The 25,239-nt window shown below is 35.2% G+C and overlaps 1 protein-coding gene across 1 annotated transcript in view; it reads right to left on the minus strand.

Moving 5' to 3' along the window:
- Nucleotides 1-25,239, minus strand: part of NPAS3 (neuronal PAS domain protein 3) — a 597,494-nt gene that overhangs the window by 278,585 nt on the left and 293,670 nt on the right. Inside the window, exon 5 of the mRNA XM_053980939.1 lies at nt 15,956-16,038. Within this exon, the coding sequence (XP_053836914.1) occupies nt 15,956-16,038 (83 nt within the window). The remainder of the gene's footprint in view (nt 1-15,955; nt 16,039-25,239) is intronic.

Here is a 25,239-nt window from a genome sequence, read left to right on the forward strand (position 1 = left end):
AATGCATCTGGGCTTGTTCTCCAGAACAACCAAGAGATAACAACAGAGATAATTTCTTAAACATCTCAATTCTTTCCAACAAGAGATTTTTCTAGGGAATCAACTCCATGGATTTATTTATCTTTTTTCCCCTAATATAAAGTGTTTATTTCTTATGTAATGCAAAAATGTTTTATAAGAAAGACGGTGGTGACAGACACCTTCAACATCTCTAAAACTGTATGTCACAAATCACAGCAGGACAATCAAAAATCTAATATTCAAAGTATGGTATATAGTAATGACCAAATGACATACAAAGAAAGTCTATTGTACAAATAAAGTAAACTAGGTTTTTTTTTTTCTTTTAAATGAAATACTTTTTTAGCTCAAGAAAAGTTAATAAAGACATAACTATTGGGTTAACACAATAAAAAAGGGTATTGTGCCTTCTCTTTCTCTTATCTTTCTGATTTTTTTTTTTTAATTTTGAAACATTTCCATTTTAAAACAAATCCTACATTTTTATTCTGCCTATCAGTATTGGCACTGGCTATAATAGAAAATATACTTCATAAAGTCACATCTTTAATAGAAGTATTCTTGTTGATTTTATTAATAACATTTTAAAAGAAAAGTACATAATTGCTAAAATGCAATGAAATCCCCAAGATAGAAGCATTAGGCCATCCTAGTTTCAAATGACTAACATTTTTATACACTAGCTTAATGAATTAAGAACTATTGGCAACTTATTTTAAAGGACAACTACTTTTTATTTAAAGAACTATGAGGTAGGTGCTTCACTGGCAGCAAACCCTTTCTCTTTTTAGAGCACAGGAGACTTCTACAGCCCTCTAGACTTAGAAGATCAGCTCACAAGAATCCCTATATGCCATATGAATTCTGTATTAGAAAGACCTGACCAGAAGTTTTCAAAATAGAAATATACCAGCACAGCTGTGCAGGAGAGCTGATAAAAACAGCATGTGTCCATGTTCACAGCCTACTCCTCTCTCTCTGTGAAGATTTATCTATCTAGACTATTCAAGGGTAAATTCATCTCTGGCATCTTGACCACATAATGCTTACAGTGAATTTAGTATTAGGATCTAAGGCAAGAAATTAATGTTCAAATCATGTATACATCCTCCCCTGAAGGAGATTATAGGCAATTAAAGAGGATGGTTTAAATGTAGTTTCCAAGTTCTTTGACAGCTTCATCATGTAAAGGAGTCCAATGCTAAGTTTCTTAGTCCTAGAGTGTCCTTGATGCTTCTTGGTGTCAAGTGTTCTTTCTCCTATTTCAAACTCTTGGGAAGACAGCCCTCCCACTAGATTAAACAAGTGAAAAGCAGTATGGGATAAATATATCTTTATTATTATTATTATTATTATTATTATTATTATTATTATTATTATTATTATTGAATTGCTGAAGGAGAAAATACTGAGGGAGAGGGGAGGCAGAAGCTCTTATCTCTGTTATAGGATTTTCTCACTCTCTGAGATTGCTCAGTGTGGCACAAATGGATTTAGCCTTCATAGAGTTTATGAAACTGGGACAGTATGGGAAAAGAACTTCTTTGTTAAAGAGAAGTTATTTCAGGGTTTCTGGAGATCAAGGCTGACTCAGGAACCACACCAATTCTCCCAGGAGAATGAGCAGGTAAATATTAACAAAGTTACTTCTCCATATAGGGAAAAAAAACACCTGTACGTTCAGTCTTTTCAGATATATTATTTTCCTTTTGGCATTTAAAAATGCTCTCATTTCCTCACTGTGCTGCTGCATTTTACATGCTTGCATAAGCAGAAAGCCTTATGCATCACAATCTTGCCATGAATGGAAAGAGCCATCATAGAGTCTCACAGGAGACTTCTTTTCGACCTAAATTGGCCTTTCAAACATAACAGCATTGCTTCAGAAGACTTGGCTTATCCATTCAGTGACTGTGCTGGCTGGGATCTCTTAACTCATGGGAAATAGAGAACCTGCTCCAGGTTGGGAGCCAACTGACAGATGCAGGACCCATATGCCCAAGTCTGGGTAGGATGCCTGTATCACTGGCATCTGGATGTCAGCTTTCCTTTTCTGGCTCTGCTTCTGGCTGTGCTGATAAACCCAATTGTCTGTCTGCTGTGGGTCAGCCTGCTGCTGCCCTGTAGTCATGTTTGGTGGATTACTCAGTGGTTCCTCTCTGTTAAAGAATACTACCTAAGCATAGTATGCATCTCTTAATGCTTTGATAGGCCACTACACATCTAATTTCAGTATTTCTACTGTTCCTGGTGATTTCAGCATAGATGATTAAGTCTTGCAGGTGCAGTGAATCTGTAGAATGTGTAAATGTTCATTTCCTGCCTAGTGGCTAGGAAGTTATGCTGATACCATCCATTACTTTTTAATTCTAAACAATTTTTTATTGCTAAATATACTGCCTGGGATTGTAAATGTAAGATTTGAATGACCAGAAAGACATTTTTTTGAAGAGGAAAACACACATCATTAAAATGCTCTGTAATAGTAAAAAAATTAAAACAACAAACAAAACCATGTAAAAATTTTATAAAATATTATTGACACCCACTTAGATATGAGCATGCATCACCCTACCAGGCACATTCTTGCAACTAAAAGAAATAAAATGCCCTTTAAAGTAAAAATCTGTGCTCTGCTTTTTCTACTGTTCTTCCTTAGTTGCTCTGAAAAAAAGACTTTTCATCCCTTCAGAATGAAAAGTATTGACCTAAGTACCTGTGAACAAACATTGATAATACCCACAAATTAATAAATATCAACCATTTACTTAGGCAAGAAATTAGAAAGGCTACTTTCTGTTTACATTTGGGGTCTATCAAAACCAGAGCCTATCCATGAGGGAGGTCACTGAATCTCATTCTAGAACAAGGCTTAATGGTATATGCACTCCTATATCCAGCAATAGCAGCTACAATCACTTTATGCCAAGCCTCCTACACGTAGATAATTTATACCCTCATCAGGAATAATCTATCTGGGAGTTGGGGGAACTTTTGTAGAATGAAAGCCAAATGCTGCTAATTGGCCTTGGCAAACACTGGAAGTGTGGGGGGTAGTACAAAGCCAGTAGCTTAAATGTGCAAGGAGCAGACATGCAGCAAGCCCCTTCCTCTCCTACAGCACGTGCCCAGCCTTATGTGGCCTAAAATGCAGCCTAAAATGCAAATGTGTGGAATCTTAAGTAGACACAGATAAGAGTGCCTGCAATGGCCACAATGCAATGCCAGTGACAAGAGCAGGCCTTTCTACAGGAAGGGGTATTATGTCCTGCTGGCCAGCCAACATACAGGTTCAATCCTTCACAGGCACAGCTTTAGGAGCCTACAACTACGTGTTTAACTAAAATACTTCAATTTATTTTTGTGCCAGCTGCCAAACATAACAATTAATAACTACAAGAAATTAAATGCAAAACCTGTTTTCATTTTGAGGATGTTAAGCTTGGGTTTAAACAAAACCAAGTATTTTTTTTTCTTGCTTTGACACACTAATACATTATATCTCTGAAAATTTGAACTCTTTCGTATCTTCTTATATACATTCTGATAAATACTATTTATGTTTAGGATATCTAATCCTTTTTCTTCAAAGGGACAACCATATAAAGCATTTGATTCTGCTTGACTACATAATTTGTAAAGGATGAAAACCATTGCCTTGATCATTCCTGTTTCAGACATGTAAATGTAAAAATTATTTGAGAGAGAGAAAAAAGAGACAGCAAGTTTAGCAGGACAGTCTTTCAATGATACTTTTTCAAGTCCCAGACATTTTCTCAGAATTAACAGAGGGCTTACTCTTATTTCCAGAATTGCGTGCTGACTGTATACTGTCCTTAATTAAGCCTTGAAATTTTAAACCATAAGAGAAATAAAATTTTTAATGAAAAATTTTGGTTGCTTTGAATACTGAGATACCGAGTCCAGACTTTCAATTTAAATTTCACCTGTAAATGACCTTCTGCAAGACTGTACAGAGGAAATCTGAGATTCTCTACTATATGTCTGTTACATATCAGGGCTACAATAAAACACTAACTTTGTTTCATTAATTTTCAATCAAACTAACACTCTTTTTTATGCTGTGGACTAAGAAGCATTTGCTGTTAGCCTGAAGAAAGCTGACAACTAGTCCCATACTGGTAGTGCGATGCCTTAAGTTTTAGCTTTCATATTTTTCAGATTCTGTACTGCCTTATTGTGTGACTCTGAACTTCACATAAAGTGTCAGCAAGTTCTCCTCACAGTTTAGTTAGACAAAACAATCCTTTTCCAGCCTGAGAAACAAGGACACTGCTGCAGCTTCATGCCCAAAAAATGTCAACAGCGAATTGAGGAGAGCAATCCGGGAGGATGGGATTTCATAACCTGAAGCTGTAATTGGACATTTAACCCCAATATGTAAATGGACCAAAACTTATAAAAGTGTGAAAACCTGTGACCGGTCATCCCTCTTGGGTAGAGCTACGGCCAGCTCTTGTGCTGCCCAAGGTGTATCCTTTGAAGGCCTTTTAGTAAATACCTACTCTATTCATTTTACATTGTCTAACCTCTGTTCCAGGTAGCCTCTTTAGGCATCAGTTTGTCCCTTCAAATCTTTTCACCTGATGTTATTTTTGGAAGAGCAAAAAGCCAAGTGGCTATATTAATTAGCTAGGAGACAGCTCCTACAGCTAAGGTGTCCTCTATAACAACTATTCTCTATTGTGGGAGTCTCTTGCATTGTGAGGGGGATTTCTGAACTCTAGACACAGACATACACTCATCACAAAGTTTTCTTTTTCTTTAAAGTGTGCATTAAAGGTAGCTAATCCACCACCTCTGTGCTAAAAAAAACCAAAAGAATGAAATCATAATGATTAAAATCTTCATGTTGAGCAGAAGATACAACTGAAGGGAAGAATAGAATAACAAATACAAAGCCAATGATACACACTTTAAATCACTAGCTATAATAAACATGTAGGATACAATTTACAATGCATTAAATCAAACCTGCATTCTGTGAGACTATCAAAGAGGTACAGCTGAATTCTGTGAGACTATATCAAAGAGATATAGCTGTACAGTAATCTAAAATGGTACATATCTAAATAGGAATCTCCTTAAAATGGAAGAAATATAAAAGGAGAAAATTCATTGGCTAAGTGCTGTACATAATTAATGAAGAGAGTCCAGCCCCAATATGCAGCTTTTGTGACCTTATTATGTGTGTGTATGTGTGCCTAAATGTGATACCATGCAATTACACATAACTACTTCACTTGTGGAAACGTTATCTTTTTTCCCATAGTCCTTTTTATAATTTCTGTACAGGTAGAAATTCTAATACAATGGTATTTTAGCAGCAACTAATAGAAACAACCATTTAATCAACTTTTGAGATAATATACTTCAGAATAGAGAGTATGCTCTACAAACCTGACTAATTTATTTCAACAATATTTGCATTCCCTTAAATGTTATGAACTTAAAAGTCTGTAAAGGTGGTTGCACTTTCCAAGTAAATTCAGGAAAAACAGAACTAAATCTTAAGTTTTTATAGCACTGGGGAAGTTTGAACACATGGGTTCCATGTCAATATTTAATTTTCTATTTATTTAGGCCCCATAGTTGAAAACAAACAAACAAGCAAACAAACAAAAAGTGACTAGCAGATACCTGATATAATGAAATTACTCAGAGTTAAAAGCTACCTTAAACAATAGAATTCAGATGAATCTCAGCTGTCAACGATCAGTTTAAGGGTTTTCTGTATGCAGACTAAAACCCTACCCTTTCCCAGCTCACAGGTAATAAGAGGGCACAGAGTGCTGCCCTTCACATCCATTGCAGAGCAGTACGAATGATGTTTAATTTTTATAAGACCTGAAATGAGAAATATTTGAAATCTTTGAAACTATCATGAGTGTTTTCAAAAAAGTGAAGAAAAATATCAGTTAACTTGCTCAGCATGGCCATGAAATATACTTTTTCCTCATTTTTATTTATTTATATAAAATCAACACTCTTTTCCTTTCTTGATAAATGCTGTGATTGAAAAAAATGAAAAAAGTTTTCTGAAACAAGGACACTTACTGCTGTCACCTATGTCTTTACAAACACCACAGAAGGTATAATTCTTCCTGGTGAACCCACACATTAGTTTATGCTGGCTATACTTTTCAAGCCACCTTACTTCAGAGAAATATAAGGCAAAACCCCAAATCATAGCTGAATGCAGACTCCATTAGAGTTCTCTTAATGTACCTGAAGCAAAAAGTCCTCCTTCAGCTTCTACAGGCTGCAGAGACTCCTCCATTTCTTTTAACGACCTTTCCCTCTCTTTGATTCAATACAGCCCACTGGCTATGGAAATGACAAAACTCAGCAGGTGACAACAAAACGGTCAGCAAACAGGGCTGAGGTATGTAATTTTCTTCAAATAGTTTCTCAGGAATTAAATGACACACCACTGAATGTGTACATGTCCTGCTCAGATCAAATATTTTTTTATTAAATGAAACTGCATGCTTCTGTATATATAGCTGCCATATGAAATGCAGGTTTAAGTGTACTTCTCCAAGCTCCAATTGCAAAACAATTTGCTGTTTCCCACACCTCCCCAGCCTACTTTTAGCATATAACCCCTTGGGCAGCAAGTGCTCAGATGCTGTACCTTTGCCATAACTCCAGATTGAAAGCCCTGCCCTTATGGAGTCAATCTGATGCATTTGCTATGACTGGGACAAATTGGAGTATGCAAATTAGCACCTTTTGAGTCTTCTGAACCCAGGAAATTCTCTTGCTATGTGTTCCAGCTAATGGACCTGAGATGTCCTTTGTAACAGTGCTGTCTGTGCAACTCCTTTAACCTTTTCAGATTCTGATCTAGCCTTTGTTCCTAGCCCTTTTTAGAATCATGCAATGTATCAAGTTAACCTCTGTTATAATTTAAACTGGTGTAACACCAGAGCCATATCATAGCATGCAGTGGCATTTACACATGTTTAAAGTGCAAAAGAGCATCCAACAGTGAATAGAGGCCCACAACATTAAAATTTCTAAGAGAGCTTTTTCTGCCTACTTTCAGCTTCAAATACTTATCTTTACCCTGAATCACTTAAACCAGTACAAAATGCACAATTAGATTTCTAAATTTCTAAATAAATTAACATCAAGTATAAGAGTTTGCCCTTTTATGACAAAAGTATGATCTTCTGAGAAGACTGTCAATCTAGAAAGTACTTGAGGACTGATTGCTGATCAAGCATGAACAGATTCCTAGGTAGATTTTATAGAAATCTACAGAAAGAAGCAGAATGATGAAATAGCATTATCCTCAAATCATAAAGGGAAAGTTGCTGCTGGAGATGCATTGTTCCTGGAAAGCCACACTGCAAAGCAAGATAGTAACCTTTTCTTACTGCAGTCCTATGACTCTTTTCACAACATTTCAGCATTTACACTGACTTCATGCCTTTAAACTGTGTTTGGGTGTGGTGTTTGAACATAATAAACACACATTTCATGTCACCCCAAATTACTGCTTCCAAGCAGATTGTGTGCCTATCTTTCCTCAACACAGCATTTAGGGTTTTTTAAGATTTTGTTCCTAATTTAATATTCTTTGGTGCTATCCACTTAGAATTGCATCTTTTCTAGAAAGTTATACTTTCATCAGGATATATACAATCTCTTACATCATAAATTCATCATTGTTCAGTTTATACTGAACACTACATCCCATATATTACTGTTATATCTCTGTTTTGGAATAACTAAGTTGAACTGTATAATCATCAACTATTCTAGAGAAAAAATGGTTGCATATGAAATGTTTTTGATTTTGGATAGAGATGTAGATCAAATAAATGCATTTTTCCCCCCTTTGTTCCATTTCTGGACTGCATTTTGTTAAGAGCATTTGGTGTTCCCTTTGTTTTGTATCCAAACTCTCTGGATGCCACTTAATGTCAGGAAGAAAACTCATAAATATAGGCTGTACTTGAAAATTAGGAGGTTCAGATTAAAAATTTAAGTACACAAAATAGACTCAATATATGTCCTATAGAAATCATTCCCTCATCAAACTTTTATATTATCTACAAACCTTCCGTTTTGACTTGCTCTGTACTTGTTCTGTCTCATTGCATTTATGCACTGCTCATCGCCAATAGAAAGTTTAGCATCGCTTTGCTGAGTGGTTTGATCTGGATTTCTTCTTAATTAATCTATTTAATTTCCATTTTATTTTTGGCTACTGATGCATAACTTAACCTCTACTTCATCCCAAAAATTTTTACTTTCAGACAGCACAGATCTGTGCTCTCCAACATACCCTTAGTTTTGTCAGCCTTTTCATATTTTCCTCTTTTCGTCTGCCTTTGACACATGCTAACAGATGTCAGTTAGTAGTCTACCCCTTTAACCCAATGCAGACAAGAAGCTGAACAGTCTTCTTCATTCTCAGAAAGTGTACCACTAACATCATCATTAGCAATTGCCCTTCACAAATTTCCAAGCCAGTAGAAGTCTTTTCTCCTGACACCTTTTACAGCCTGGAAAAATCCTCCATCAGTACTACCATCTGCTGCTTCCTCACCTTTAGTCTTGTGTCACCAATTCTGTGTTGAATAGTGTTATACAGAGAGAACCTCATTATGTAATACTCAGAATGACTGAAAATAGTAAATGAGAAGATAAGTCTTCTCCCTAATATTTTATAGCACTCCAACACTTTCCTGCCTCTTTTCCCACTTTTTAAATTTTCTTGTCAGATGGGACTCCCTATAATAATTCAAATATTGGAAGAAATGAGATTTGCACTCAGCTATAGCCAAGTCAGTCAACTTCTTTTTTTTTTTTTTTTTCTATTGCTTCTATCTAATTAAAACACTACAAAGTTTTACACAACATTTGTGGGGAAAGAAAAATTTTAGAGCTTTGTATCTCATTCACTTATGATTATTCATACTGTTCGGCTGATTTTAATACTTAACTAACAATGGGCTTACAAGGCAAAGTATTGGGTACTTCTTTCCCTTCTGGAGAAAGTTCTGTTTCTCCATTACACTGTTAATTGTGTGCAACTCTTGTATCATTCCCAATTGCTCACTACTGCAAAAATGTGAATAACTTGTTCTGTTTACTGTTCTCTAATTTGCCTTAAATAAACATTTTCACAAATTTTGCCCAATCTAAAGTGGTTGCATGCTCAACACACAAATTTACAATGTATAGAGAACTTTACCCAGGTACTCTCCAGCAAAATGATTTTTTAAAAAAATTGTCTCATTATATTCTCATCTAGTTATTATGGATTAATAGCAACATCTTCCAAATGTGATTAAATACTGTAGTGAAGCTGTAGAATGAATTCTTTCCACTTTTTTTCTAGAAAGCTTGATAGAATACCATTGTTCCAAAAAGTATGTCTATAATTCTACAAAAATAGTAGCAGAAATGGAGGACAAGACCCATTTGGACAACAGAGAAATGGTATGAAAGTTCCCTTCAAATTTGGTATTTCATTCTGCACCTTCTGTGTTTGATAACATTGAATTACAAACTGGATGATAAAACAGCACTAACTTGAGGAGTATATGAAAACATTTTCCCGATAACAACTTCCAATTTTTCTGGCTGAAGATAGGAAAAACCCTTTTATTTTGTAACTACTGAGATGTTAACGATCTTTGCATTCAGTTGATCATTCATGTGACCCTGAGTACTTCTGAGTGTATCACAAATATGGTTCAATCTGCTATTTGCAGCTATTACACAGCTCAAAGAGTTGGATGGGATCAGCCCCCTGAGCACAATTGTAGTAAGGTAGTTTAGGAGTGCAGGTGGACGGGGTACTAGCTACCTGCAAACAGAGTGCTCACTTGGAGTGAAGAAACGTTAGTTTTCCTATTTCCTGAGAAATTTAAGCTTATCTGAGATGCTCCAGAAAACAAACCAATGACTCAGCTACCCTATGGCACTGGCATCACCTGGAATGATTCACTAGAAACCACAGAAATTGTATTCATCTGCACATTTACCCCACAATTAATAAGGGCCCCTCTCTGAAGCACAGTAATATACTAAATTGACAAACTGATTATATTTGTACAGTTTCATGTTAGTCTTATTATTATTGGATACATTAACAAAAAAAGAATATCAAACTATTAGAATGAGTCATTATTCAATTGCTCACAATGCTAGCAATTCATTAGGCATCTTACATCCATAGGATGAGGGTGGTTTGCTTATTTGTTAACTTTAAATAAAGAAAAGCTAAAATAATATCAGTGGCTTTAATAGCCCATGGCTTCTCTATAGGATGACAGTAAAGAGACAATTAAATTTTCCATGAAGTTCCATCCACCATCAGAGGCTTCCAGTGGAGTGGAAAGCATGTCAACCAAGACCACCTTTCATGCATAGAAAGTCTGGGACTGCTGCATGGGGTAAAGCCAAATTGCAGCATTTTACCCATGTGTAGCTTCCAAGTATTTCAAATTCTGCTCCCATTCTAGGATGCCATTCTACGATCAAGGCTGTGGTGATACAGAGGAAGTAAAACAAGGGCTTACAGGCCTTGTGCATATTTCAGATGATTTTGTTGGCTCATGTTGGACACAACTGGACATCCACTACAGCTATCCTCTGTATATTGTTAACCACTTCATTAAAACCAAGTGGTTTGTAGTTTGTGACTTTTGACTCAATGAAGAATACAACCCATAGGGTCAGATTGTTTTCACTGAGGTTGCTTTTCCTTGGATCTTAATGGGAACCTGATTTTTCTTCTCTTGTTGAATCTGATTCTGCATTTACCTTGCAAAAGACCTTTGTTCACCACAAAATACTTAATGGGAGAGAAAGGCACAGCAAAAAGTAAAAGGGAAATGCGAGTCTCATAAAATTTCCAAGATAACATTCAAAAAGTCTTCCAGCTTCTAGGAAGGTAGGTGGGGATCTTTATGGAACAGAGGAGAATTCAGTAATTGTCATCCACTTGTAAAACATGGGTGCACAACAGATCTTGCTATAGGAATAAATGAGATTGATAGTTGGCTTTTTTCTCTGTCTAGTTCAGTAGTTCAGTTCTATCAAATGTATCAAAATCATCTAATATGCAATAACTTTAGGGACATGGCAGAAATTAACTATGGTCTTCCAATTAGTTTGATTTGGGATTATGTTTTGTTTGTTTGTTTCTTTGTTCTTGTTTGTGTGTTTTGAAACTCATTGTACAAATCTACATCATAAGAGTTGTCAGTGCTCACAACTGAACATGTCCACAAAATGAAGAAAAGGATACACTTTTTGTTGCACTGACACTTCAGTATCTGCCTAATATAAGGATTTCTTCACACAAAATGAGGTAGATCAGTATAGACAATCTAAGTCAACTAGTGTCGAAGTTACTGTGTATGTCATATGTACACAATGCTATATGAAAGTGTTAGTTTCTTAACAGTTGAATAGGCACTACTGAAGCAAAGAATGCAATTATGAAAGTTATCACTCTTGTATGCAGAAATATAAAATGTGTACTGCTTACTACAGTTCAGATACACACTCCTATTATTATTACTTATACCATTTTCCATCCTGGCCTGACTTTAAAACTTCTCCATTGTGATTAATTCCAAATATTTAGTTTTTAAAAAGGCACTGATGTTTTTAAAGGAAGAAATATGTATTTTCAAAATATTATTTTTTTAAATAATGCACATTATACTTTTAATTGTTTTACAGTTCATATTGTAAGGTGTGTTCTTTTTTGTTCAAGAATTTTAAAAGCAACTAATTTAAATATGCAAAATTATCTTGAGTTGTTCATACGTGAACTTAAAAGCCATGCAACACAGGAAAATTAAGTAATTATGCCTCCAAGTTATTTACTGCAATTAAGCTCATTTATCATATGCAAATTAGTGCAAACTGGTCTCATTAGTTACTAAATTACTCAATATGAGCTGAACAATGTAGCACTCCAGTTTGTAATGAAAAATCCCTGTAGAGGCAAGCAGTATCAATTAAGCTAATTTGCATATGCAAATATATTCACTAACTTTCCCTTTTCTCTATATTTAGTTCTACATTTCCTGATCATTCCTGATTATAAGAAGGCTAGGGGGTTAGTGACCCTTGTTCACACCTTCTCAATAGCAATGAAGTTATAGGAAAAAAATCCAGAGATCCTGAAAAATTGATGAAAATCTTGCTAATTTTTACAACCAATTTAAGCCAAATTTTTAATAATAGGTACCAGAAATAATTTTTTACTGGATACAATTGATAGACAGATAAATATACAGAAATATAAAATAGAAGATATCTATTCTCATTATAACACCACTTTTCAGAAGAAAAAGAATGTACAAGACAAGAAAAGCAAAGCCTATAATTTGGCAAATCAAAAATCTTGTCAAAAATTAAGTAACATATTGCCATTACCTACTTTTCTCCTCCATTACATCCCACTCTACTATTCATAATTCAGGTGATTTTACTTGGAAAACATTTAAAGGACATTACATTGACAAAAAGATTCTGATGTAATAGTGTTTGAGCATTCGTCACTCGTGGTGTCTTTTTTTCCACAAGCACCGAGTGGATGGTGCCTTTGGCTTCAAACCTACCACTAGGAATCTCTTCAGCATGATATACAGCAATCAGCTGTGGCTTGGACATTTTTTGACATGGAATCATACCATTTTAGACTGATTTGGGTTAAAAGGGTCCTTTAAGATCACCTAGTTCAAACCCCCCTGCCATGGGCAGGGAACCTCCCACTATCCCAGGTTGCTCAGAGCCCCATCCAAGCTGGCCTTGAGCACTGCCAGGGATGGGACAGCCTGTGCCAGAGCTCTCACCATGAGGATTTCATACACGAAATGAAATACATGAAATGCACGAGTCTTGGATTTCATATGTAAGCAAAGTAAAAGCCTCTTTGTATATCTAAATATGTGCAAAGGACAAATGCAAAGATGCATCCAGCCTTACTCAAATGAAGCCCTTTTTAAAATTATTAAATTTCCTTTTATCAGTTTTTTTTTTTTTTTCAATTTTTCATCTCTGAATTTATGTAAAGGTAATAGTATGTTCATTTTTTTGGAGTTGATGAAGTCTGCAATTAACGGAACAGAATTAACTGTATGCTATCTCACACCAATATCAATAACTTTTTAACTTTTATTTTTCTCATGACAGGTAGAGTTTTACTTTTCTATTTTCTTCACTTAACTGCATATGGGAGAAAACCTTTAGTACTTTTATCAATCATCAATTAAGCAGTATTTAAACATTTGAATCCTTAATAACAAAAAAAAATCATGGATGAAGGCATTCTTCATTCAATGATGACTAAGTATTTTATGTAAATACATGGATTTAATATGTATAGACATGATTAATGTATATAATGTATACCTAGATATGACTGACACTACCTACTTGTTGACTTAAAATGTAATATCATAAGATATCACAATATGTACCTGTAAAAATACCACAAGATGTACCTCCATTTCTGGTTTTGTAACACCATTAAAAAAAAAAAAAACACTATCCACTTTTTCAAAATCTACTGTATTTTGCATATTTGTCTATCAATAAATTCTGAAGTATCAAAATATTAAAAAGATTAGAGAGGCTCCTTAATTTCTGAGCTTACACTTAACCAAGTCTTCAAAATATTAATAGCAAAAGGGATTACACAAACTATTAATTCAAATTATTAAGATAGCAGACTCTTAAGATAGCAAACCAAAGTTCCCAAGGTACAATCAAGGTTGTTACTTCACTCGCAAACAATACTTATCATGATACTTATTTGAAAATAATTTCTGTGAGTAGCAGACTAGGTGAGAACATGTTAGAACTGTATTCCACTACAAAGTCTATCCATTTGTTGTTTAAAAACCATTTTGTCTTCTGATGATTATATTTCTACCTATTAGACCACAAGGCAGTACTTTGAAGATCATTCTTATCTGTTTAGAAGTGGTGCATTTGAATGTATGACCCAGGTTTTCCTCCTAAGTGTTGATTGCTCTACTAAAATAAGACAAAATCTTAACATGTCACAATAAAACTGTCACCACTATTAATTCATATTGTCCTTTATCCATCGTCAACCATCTATCTTGCAAATATCAGGGTGGAACTTCTTATTATCAGCTGAGGGATTCATGGGGGTACTTTGATAAAAGCATCATCTTCTTTGAAAAGGCCACACTTCAACAGATATTCAATATAAGGCTGATGGTAATTTTGATTTAAAATCCTCAGTTTTGAGTACAAGTGCAATAGAGCACTTTTTTAGTAGTAGTATGATGAAATTATATCCTGAAAACACCTTAATTTATCACAAATACATTTAAAAAAAAACCTAAAAAAACAAAAAAAAAAGCCCAAAACCAAAAAAAAACCCAACAATCCATAAATGGGATCTCATTTAAACAAGGTTGAAATTCATTAATTGTTTTAATACACTGTAAGTGAAAAACTCAAATATCAAGTAGTTTTCAAAGCGGCCATCCTAGGTTTTTTCATTTTCATCTATAAGAGTGATACTTAATACCTAAAGAGTGTGAATAAATCAGTCTCAATGGGTTTTTTTTTTTATATATGAGTTATAAACAATATTGTACAAAACATAACTTTAGGATATATGATATGTTTACACACTCGACACACTGACAAATTACATAAACTGAAATATCACAAAACTGCTAGTTCTTAATTTTTTTTCTACATGTATGAGACAACATAGCAGTGTTCCTGCCTAATATGCAAACACAGTACTGTAGATGCTGGTGCAGATCTCTGACACAATAACTACAACCAAAGTATTTGTTACAGAATCAAAAACTTGACCTAGACCTCTGCCAAGAGTGCACAACTAAGCAAATAATTTCATTCACGATTCTTGTTCTGAAGAGAAATTAATTCTACTAGTTAATTTAATGTTTTCCTAAAATTATCTTTGCTTCTTTGCTGCATTTAGTTACTTTATAAAGATATGAAAATTCTGACATTATCTATAGTTCTTTTGAATAACACAGCTGAGTTAGTGCAGAGAGATAGCTCTCAATCATTTCAAATTAAGTGGAATATTTCTCATGATAATATCCTAATCTACCTCTCTCGTACCTCTCAAAAGATAATACACCAGACAATATATTTGCATTGAGAAGCTGTGTACATTGCTAAATAACAGCAGTTATTCAGTGCCACACTTAGAAAAGACTGTGTGGGTTTTATTTCCATAGGGCTGGGTTTGCCTTACTGCAAAACACATCATATTTTCTTAACTGCTTGTACTCCACATTTGATCACTTCAGTCTAAGAAAGGCTGTAGTAACCCTGACAAAATAAATCATGCACAAGAATGTTTCCATCAGGTCATTGTTTTTCAGTTGATTCTTCCTGGAATATGATGACTTGTGCCATGTGACGAGCTTGTTTGACAAATACCAGACCAGTTTTCAGCTAAGGACATCTAAAAGGCATACTATTTTTTAATCTCTGCAGATTGCTCCAAATTTGTGATATATAATTGTGACAACTGGGATATCATGGAGAAAAGCAGTGCTCATAAACCAAAGTGGGGAAAAAAACCCCAGCCCTAAATTGATACATTACATAAGACAAATCACCAACACAAAATACTAGCTTGTACACACACTCACACAAATACATAAGGGCGTTCTGCAAGCAACCACCTACTGCACAATTCTAAACAACAAAATGTTGTGATTCAGCTAAATAACACTTGCCTTGCCTGTCATTAACATTCTCCCAGTTATAGACTTCCAAAATAGAAGAAATATGAGCATAAAAAAACCTTATCAATATAAGTGCTGACAACAATACTATTCAAATTATTGGCAGATATATGACTAGGTAGATATTTTGATTTTTCTTGGAAAAGCCATTTTTTTACCTGTAAAATATGACTTCCCAAATGTGATTCAAATACTTCAATGGCAAGGGCACTGGGACTTCTCCTGCGCTGGGCACCTATAACTGAATAAAAAACAGTTATGTTGCAAGGTCTGCACATTTAGTTCTCATGCATCCTCATCACTGACATTAATCCCTTAAATGTTTTGCATCTTAATACACCGGTGTTAATTTAAATTCTGCCTTCTACATAGTATATAAATTTAGTAATTTAATATGTAATTTAAGACTCAAATTTATAGGATGAAAAAAGAGATTTTTAAAAATGAATCTATTTAAGTGTCCAATGAATGTGGAAATGATCTATTTGTTCAGATATATCTCAAATCCCTGTAGGCTTATGGTGATGAAAGCATTCAGAATTTAGTGAAAAATACTATTGAAAAAGAGGCTACACATATTGTAAATGTTTTGAAATGTGGGAATAAGAACTAAACATTACTTATGAATTAGGAAGTTTATTCTACTAGTTTATCTGAGAGGTTTATCTGAACATGTTATTATTTGAGACTGAAATGAAATAGACACAACGTTAAAAAGCCAACATTTGTAAATACATCTACTATTCAAAATAAAGTTCTCCTGAGTGTAGAGAAGTATTTCAGTATCCCAGATCTCCATGTTAGTTGCTGGAATAGGTTCTGAAACCTCAGCTTCTAGGTTATATAGTTTAAAAGTGAATAATAGGTAGTTATGCTTCAAAGGCAGCAGTGACTACAAAAAAGGCTGAGAAATCACAAAACTAATATTCCATTAAACTTTGTATGCCAGGAACATAAAGCCAGAAATTAAGTCTGCATATAACCAAATGTAGCCATCTACTCTAAGCTGAGATTTCTTCTTAGGCCTAGACTACCATTCCCACATGATCAGAGAAAGGCAGAGCTCAGAAAAGACTGCACAGGGCCGCAGGAAGCTGCCTTTCCTCTCCCTTTCCTGTTTTAGTGACAAAATCAGGCATATCCACAGCAGAGAGAAGAGGTGAAGTTCATTCTGCACCCTTCTAAGGTGTGTACAAAAGCATTTACATCCCAAGACCCTGATGAGAGACTAATGCTTCTGAAACCATCACAGCACTAGTCCATCATTACGTATTGCTGTCTTTACAGTGTATGATAAGAAAAATGAAATATCAAGGATCCACTAAAACAAGCAGAATGAATGACTGCCATTACTGAACAGGCCAATTTAACATGAACGGAAACAAAACACAGAGCAACAATTTCTTAGTTGTCTATGATACTGGCTGCCAAATGTGATATCAGTAGGAAAAGATAAATGCCAAGTAATGATAGTCATATTGACCTGAAAATGTAATATCATTTCTTATTGATGTTTCATGTAATTTCCTTGCAGGAAATCCTAAGCTATTTATACTGAACAAACAGGTGGCTTCATAGCTAATAGATTCAGGCAATAGCTCATTATTACAAATGGAGACTGCTGTAGAGCTGGTATTTCTAAGTCCTCCTCTTTTCTCATATTCAAGGACATAGACTCTAACACCTTGAAAGAAAATTCTTCAAGACTGTATTTCCTAGAAAAACTTTATCTTAAGTTGAGTGACTAAAAATATATGGCACTGTAGAGATTTTCAGTATTCTGATCATGATTGCTGTCAGTATGGTGCTCTGTACAGTTACTTCATTTATAATCTGTCAGAAACAAAAAAGCAAATTCAGTTTTGGCTTGCCAGACATTGCTTCATAGTAGTCTCCATAAGAGCATTGTAAAGACCAAAAAATCCCCCAACCTTTAAACCTGCAACCCCTCCCTGAAACCCCTTAGGTCCTTTCATTCTTCCAGCTAGATTGTGTCATGTTTTCCACACGTTGGCTGAACACACGACCATTTGGAATTTACCTTTCAATTAATTTGCTATTTCCTGCCTATATCCTTATGTTACCTCTACCATTTTAAAGTGTATCCATTACATATTGAATCCAATTCTACGATGTCAATTGCAGGGTTTTTAGCATTTAAGTATCATAATTTGAATGAAGTGCCTGAAGTCAGTGCAGCCCTCTTTAAAACAGTATCTTGAACCTTACATGACACTTATAGGTAAGTCATCAGTCCTTCACAATGGAGACCCTTAATTCTATACCTCAAATGAAATCACTTTAAGGTGAGTGAGTTAACTAGAAAACAAGAGAGGGTCAGATCTTAACTTTAAAATTTGTCAGTTAAATCCTCCATTGATGACTGCATACTTGTGGCAAGTATATATGTAGACAAATATCTTGTAGTACTTTCATGCCATTCAGTTCACTGACATTTTCATAGCACTAGAACACTTGGATTTATGTGTCTTGCTCTTAGTCAGGTGATGTGGAGTTCTTATGACGGTTCCTAATTTTACCACCACGATAATAAGTTACACAGAAAACAATTATGTTTCTGGTAGCCATGCTGCAACTCTTTTTGGAAAAATTAATAAATATTAAATATGTACCTTATTTCATGCATTTCCATAACTATCATTCTTCATATTTTGAGGAATGAGATAAGAATATTGAGACAAACATAGAACAAGGGAAACGTAAATTATTTAATCATCTGGATTCATTGTCTTATTATTTTGCTTACTTGAGCTTTCACATTTTCTCGATATCTATTTGCAGAAGAAGAAATATGCTATTTTGGGTATATAAGTGCATACTACATTGATACCTTTCAGAAACATGGCAATCTCACAGTCCAGTCACAGCACAAAACTTCTTCTTTGTATTGAAAGAATTGTTGGCATGCCAATAGATGAAAGGAAGGCATAGACTGAAATGTTTGGATTAAAAAGCAGGCCCAATGTTATTTTAGTGTAAAATTTCAAAACATAAAATTTCAAAACATAAGCTATAAATACTGAACTGGCTTCCATCACACAAGCCACAGCTAGTCATCTAAATCTCTCACCCTGTGGATGGAACCATCAGCAGCCACAGCTCAGCCACTCACAGAAAACTTGAAAAGCAAGAGATTTAAGATTTATTTCACAAAATCTATAAATCAAAGTAGCTTAGCGACCTTCACAGACCTAAAGGTATGGATGCACATCTTTTTTAAAAATGTGGATTCCCTTTTAAATGCAGATTCTTTACAGAAACAAAATACTGAATGCATGAAATAAATTTCTTCTTTTGAGTAACAGGAAGCAGGGGAAATTAGGATGTAGAGAAGGCTGAAGCATGTGTGCCAAACTCAAGAAGGAGTCACAATGGAAACAAGTTCCAAACCCAGGCTAAATTCTGACAAGCTTCTCCTATTTTAGTGGTATGAACAAACATCTCTGAATAGACTTTTTCACATGGGGTCATATTTTGTATTGCCTACATTTAGTTGACAACGTTTAACACTTGAATGCACAAATTAATCAGAAAGTTGGTTGAAGCAATATTTGTATTAAATATTGACTTTTAATAGTGACAAGAAGATAAAAAGATTGCTTTCACATGTGCACTTTGTAGTGCTGGAGCAGAAGAATCTGTCTACGAAAATGTTTTATTTTCCAGGGCATTGGACTATGACCTTTACTATCCAAACTGATATGTCTATTCCTGGCATGAGATTATTCCATAAAACTAAAAAATTCTAACTGTTCACTAGTTCCTCTTTAAAATTCCTCCCTCAATGACTAATCTGGCTATGCATGAGGTGAAGGAAGAGCCACCTCCCTTTCAGAGTGTCTTGGGGGCAGTCTAAGCATGCTTAATGCAACCTCAAGAGCATTTGCAATTGTGCTACAAAAAGTGGGAAACCGTGAAAAAGGAAGACTGCCTACGATTTCTGTGCATCCTGAAGAGGAAGGATTTCCTCTTAAACACAGCTCTAAGGTGTGTTTAGAGACCAGAGACTGATGCTGACTGTGTCTTTCTACTGGTGAAGACAGAGTTCTAATAAAGCACAAGCAGTATTCTTTGATCACTAGGAATGGAAGAGCGGCACACGAGCACAATTATCAGTTTCCCCTAAAAAAATCCCGTGAGACTTTGCATGACATCCCTCAACATAAACTGCTTTTGTGGAAAGTTTTGGAAAATTCAAACAAAGAGTTTTAAAATTCTGCTGTTTTATTCATAGTTTAAAAACTAAACTCTACTTTAAAATTCATTTCCCTTAACCTTTATTTACCCCTAAAAGCTTTTCCTCAGTTAGCCTCAACGTCCTTATATTTTTTATTTGATTTTGTTGATTTTTCTAAGAAGAACATTTTGTACACTTGGAAGGGGAGGCCGACTTAGGGCCACTGCACTACAACCTACAACCTTTTAGGCAATCTGCTGTCTGAAGAATTATAAAGAAAAAGAGCTTATCTTGAAGAGCGCTAATTATGACTGCCAATAAAGTCAGACTTTAATTAGCAAAGTCTGAGCAGATCTACATAAATATGAAAGTTTATAAATACCCCACCAAAAAAAAAGAAAATTACCAGCTTTATTCACAAAATATGTAACCATATCAGGCTAATTGCACAGCAGCTTCACATAGGGTTGGCTAGTATTTTTCCCCATGGGTATCAAAATAATACATGATGGTGTCAGATGAGAGAGCATAAGCAGAGTGGCCAGATGATTGTATGTGCCAAACAGTTATAGCATGAGTGTGGCTATAATCTTTTAAATATTCTTTTCCAGAATATAATTTTTGTTTGTTTCAGAGTAGAAAGAAAGATCTATAGAAATAACAATACAATTTCTAATATATTTGCCTTGATGTAGAGTATATTCTAGATGAAAATGTATCTTTTGTGATTTCTATGAATAACTCCAAATGTCCATGAAAGAAAATGGAGGTGAATTTGGCAATCACAGTGGTTTTACAGGAAGAGGTGCAATGTCATCTTGAAATATTGGGGCTTTCTGATGACACATAATGAGTAATTTGGAAATTTTTAAAAGCTGTGTTTTAGAAAAGACAGAGACAGAAGACTCAGTCTCAGGGAAGGATGAAGTGTAATCAACATTGGCAGTCCAGTATTTCTGCATGCTAACATTCACAGGAGCATTTTTTTTTTTTAATAATTACTTCCTGTTTAATACCTTTTGATGAATATTTTTCCCATTGATTGTTCCTGGCTATCCCCTTTATGACTGATTCTAAGTTTTGAAAGAAATTTCCCGTAAGAGAGAACCCCTCTGCCTAGAAATTGAGGACATCTGGTACACAAGATGTAAATTCAAATCCTGATCTAAAGTGAGATAAGAGATGAACAGCATGATGTAAGCAGAGGTGTTGCCCTCTGATTTGGAAAGGGTATCCAAAGAAATTCAATTATGTCACCAGTTACCTCACTGAAAGCCATCATATGATCCAAAATTTAGGTCTCTTATCCACCTTCACAGATGGGAAGAAGAAATAAATCTTAGATGGAGCGACAACATATGTGGAAAGGTATTTTATCTTGGTTTAGTAAAGCTATGGGAATCATTAATACTGTGCCATTACCAAAGAAGTATCACAGCAATAAAGCATCAGAACAAATTTGTCGCAAAGGACTACATGTAAGATGTATAATGCAATATATGATAATCAACTTTCAAAGATAACAACAGCACTTCAAATATATATTTTTGTGTACAAGAATGCCTCATATTCTAGATATCTGTCTTCTGGTCACTGGTAAAGAGCATGAATTCATTACTGAGGGATCCATGGCTGAGAAAGTAAAGCTAACCTTTCCAGGGAGTAGCCTACTAGTTGCCAAGAATGTACTGGTTAATTAATGAAAGTATTATGTAACACAATTACAGGTGTGCTTTATTATTTTCAGTAGTTCATCTCTGAAAAAAGTCCAGAAATTAAAAGAATTTTTTAGCAAAACTTGCTTTTCAAATTCAAGCTGCTTAATACTTTTAAACTTCTTTTTAATAGCTTTTTAGTTTCAATAACTTAAATTGATCAAATTGAAATGTTGTCAAAAAGCAGAAGTTATTATATTAATTGAAAATTAATTGTTAATTGAACTGGAATAATTGCATTTGAAGACATAATATGTCTTTCCCTTGAGAAACAGTCAAAATTAATGGAAAAAAGAAGCAAGATAAGTGACTGTCATAGTGTAAGTTTTCATCTGTTTTAGGAGTCTGCTCCTTTTCCAATTACCTTCACTCGGTTTTTAGGTCTGCTCCTTCCCAAGGATTTGTTCTTTAGGGGGTGGGGGTAGGGTGGGTGGGAGGAGGAGACAAATTTTCTTAAGTCCTAAATATCTCTTCTTTTTCCCTCTTTGCTGAACTTCTTAAAATTAGAAACCCCAACAATGAAATAAGTATATTTTGTGTTCTCTCCTTGATAACTACCACTGTTTCTTAATTAGCACATGTACATTTAAGAGTTTACTTCAGAGTTGGTTTTTTTTTTTTTTGTTCACTGTAAAGGATGAAATCTTTGCTGTGCAAGAATTTCCAGTCATCTAAGCAAAGAGAGTTCTCCATCTGTGGCTGGGCGGAGCACTGGCCTTTCTCCCACACTGTAGTAGTTACTATAGGAACTATTGTGCCTCCTTCAAAAGGGTTACAGACAGGGTGATTAAAATTCTTCATGGGAGAACCCCCACTCTTCTGCTTGACAATGAAATTCTTCAGGGAGAGGGCTAAGCCTCCAGTTCAAGAATGGCAGCACCTGAGGGAGTGATGTGGCAGACAGAATCACCCCTGCTTTAAATTGAAGCACAGGGCAAAAAATACAAGGGCCCATACTCCTGAATTCATTTCATTTCCCTCGCATAAAATTCAGGAACACTGGCAAGAACTAGTGAGAAACAGAGAAAGAATGAATAACTTCATACACTCTCCAACATATCGAGGACAACACAGAAAGTAAAAAACAAATACTTTCAATTCAAATCAATAGCAGGAGAAGAAAAATAATTAAAGTGAGATAGGAGCTTCCCAGGAAATCCATCTGCTGTAAATAGATCAGGAAAAAGTCTACAGAAATATGAAGAGAAAGAGATAAAGGAGAGAAAGATGGGTGAGGCAAGGGAGAGGGACACATAAGGGTGGGGTGAATCAAGGGCTTAAAAACCTAGGAATTTATTAGTCCTTCAGATAAATGTCCACTCCGAGAGATTTGGCTCTACCAGCAGAAAAAATGCATAAACATTACAATTGCATGAAGAAATGAGTGATGAGTCTGGATTACTTATTCAGATATCACAGTAAGACCCTTACTGGAATAATAGTTCTATTGTCTTATTTTTAAACTAGTATCAAAATTCCTCTGACAAGAAAACTGCTGCCACCCCTTTACAGCTCCAATGCTACAGAAATGGCTAGTGTCACTGGCTCTGTTCTCAGGAGGAGGACAGGGATATTAACATCAAGTCAGAACAGTGTTATATAGTGTCAGACCATACTTGCTGGTAAAACTAAGAGGCCTACATCTGTTGTCTTGCTTTTTTTTTTCCAGTCTGATCCCAAAGGTTCATGTTATGACATTTGTAACATCTGCTACAAATGCAGAGGTAAGTCAGGCACAACCTTATTACTTCCAATCTAACGCTCCATCCATCCACAGGGTTTTCATATGCCACTAGTATGTCAGTGCGACCCAAAGCTGTTCTATCTACATGAAGCAAGGTGTAATATATTTCTGAAAGTCAAGAAGAAATCCTGCTTTGTCATGCCTCCCTTTCTTTTGTTGTCTTAAATTTTGGCAATGTTATTTCAGAATATTCTGTGAACAAAACAGTGAGCTGCTCCGTAGAGCCAATACAATTGCCTTTTTACGCCTTAGTGGTGTGTTGAAAATTGGCAAGCTGTAATTCACATCCTTCCCTGTTTTCACTAACACTGAAACATATCCAGATTCCCCTACCAGACCCTTCTATACTGAGGTCTCCTTTCTTGCACAGCCCCCTTTTCCTGCCATACTTCTCCCATGATTTGGTGGGCTCACCGCATGTTTTAATGACAAACTTAACTGTTTTCATTGCTCAGTGGAAAAATGCAACTCCTGACAGACAAAAAATTACTTATTTCAACTGTGGTAACAAAAAAGTAAATGAATAAGGAAAACACTTAGTAAGATGCTTTGAAACTAGCATTCTTTCTAGTAGCTTCTATCTAGTTCTTTCTATGAACTTTTATTCTATCAATGAATTTCTTTTGCTATATCCACAGTATTTGAAGATTCCAACATTCCACTGTTAATGGGCTAGGGTACTGTATGCTGGGAGGACTGTGCTATCCCTTCCAAGTGTCTGCACAGGAAGCCAACCATTTGCTATAGGGCTAAAACCACCCACTAAAGCAATTCCTTGAGAAATACATATAGCCTCCTCTGACAGCAAGTGGATTGGAATTTTAGAAATGCACAGCTTTAGATGTTAGTGAACTAGGTAATATGTTCCACACTCAGTATCATACACTAAAAATAAGACAAATTTCAAATTTGATAGAAGTCATTTAAATTCATTACAGGGGCTGCAGAACACTACATGGTAGCAAGTGAGAAAGAAAACCCAGCGCTGGATGACATAAGCCATTGTAGGTCCTGATCACCTGCACTTCTGCCACACTCACTTTTTTCTGTCTTACAGATTAAGTAAAAGAACCCCCCCAAACACATATCCACCTAAGAAAAACACTGAAAAAACCCAGATCTCTTTATGTTAAATGAACACTAAAATTTGAAAGTATATCAAATATTGCTGTTGGCAAATGTATGAACCACATCCACTGCTGGACTATCAAATCCAGCTATGATATAACTAGACAATTACTTACTAATGCATCATTATTCTGCCAAAGTGACATACTGAAATGAATCCAACTGTTTAAAGTTGTTTCTGGTTCTAAGGTGACTTTAGAGCTTTACTACTTCTATAGACTTGGCTTTATGACTGTCACATGTAGGTGGTGGATTTGTTTGTAGATATTTTTTTCCTTTTTGTGATGTAGTCAGGAAAGATTTAATGGAGATTCGTAAATGAAATGAGACTGCATACAAGCCTGAAATCAATCCACAATTTCAGGGAAGAAATCTTTATCAGCTGCCAAAACTGAACCGTGTAATTAACTGAGGATTCTGGTAAGAACCAACTGTGCCACTAGTAAATTATTTTTATTTGTCTTCCAGCTGTCTGTTCATAAGAGGGGCTGTAAGAAAATGCAACTATAGAGAATTTGGTGATTTCAAAAAGTAACTGAAGAAATTTTAGGAGATTACCAAGACCATCTGTAGTAGAATCACAACAAGTTTTTAAAATCTATTGCAAACAGTTCTCCATTTCTCACTAGAAATTTTCATCAAGAACTCTTATAAGAA

The sequence above is a fragment of the Vidua macroura genome, chromosome 6 (genome assembly GCF_024509145.1).
Source record: "Vidua macroura isolate BioBank_ID:100142 chromosome 6, ASM2450914v1, whole genome shotgun sequence".
NCBI classification, from domain to species: Eukaryota; Metazoa; Chordata; class Aves; order Passeriformes; family Viduidae; genus Vidua; species Vidua macroura.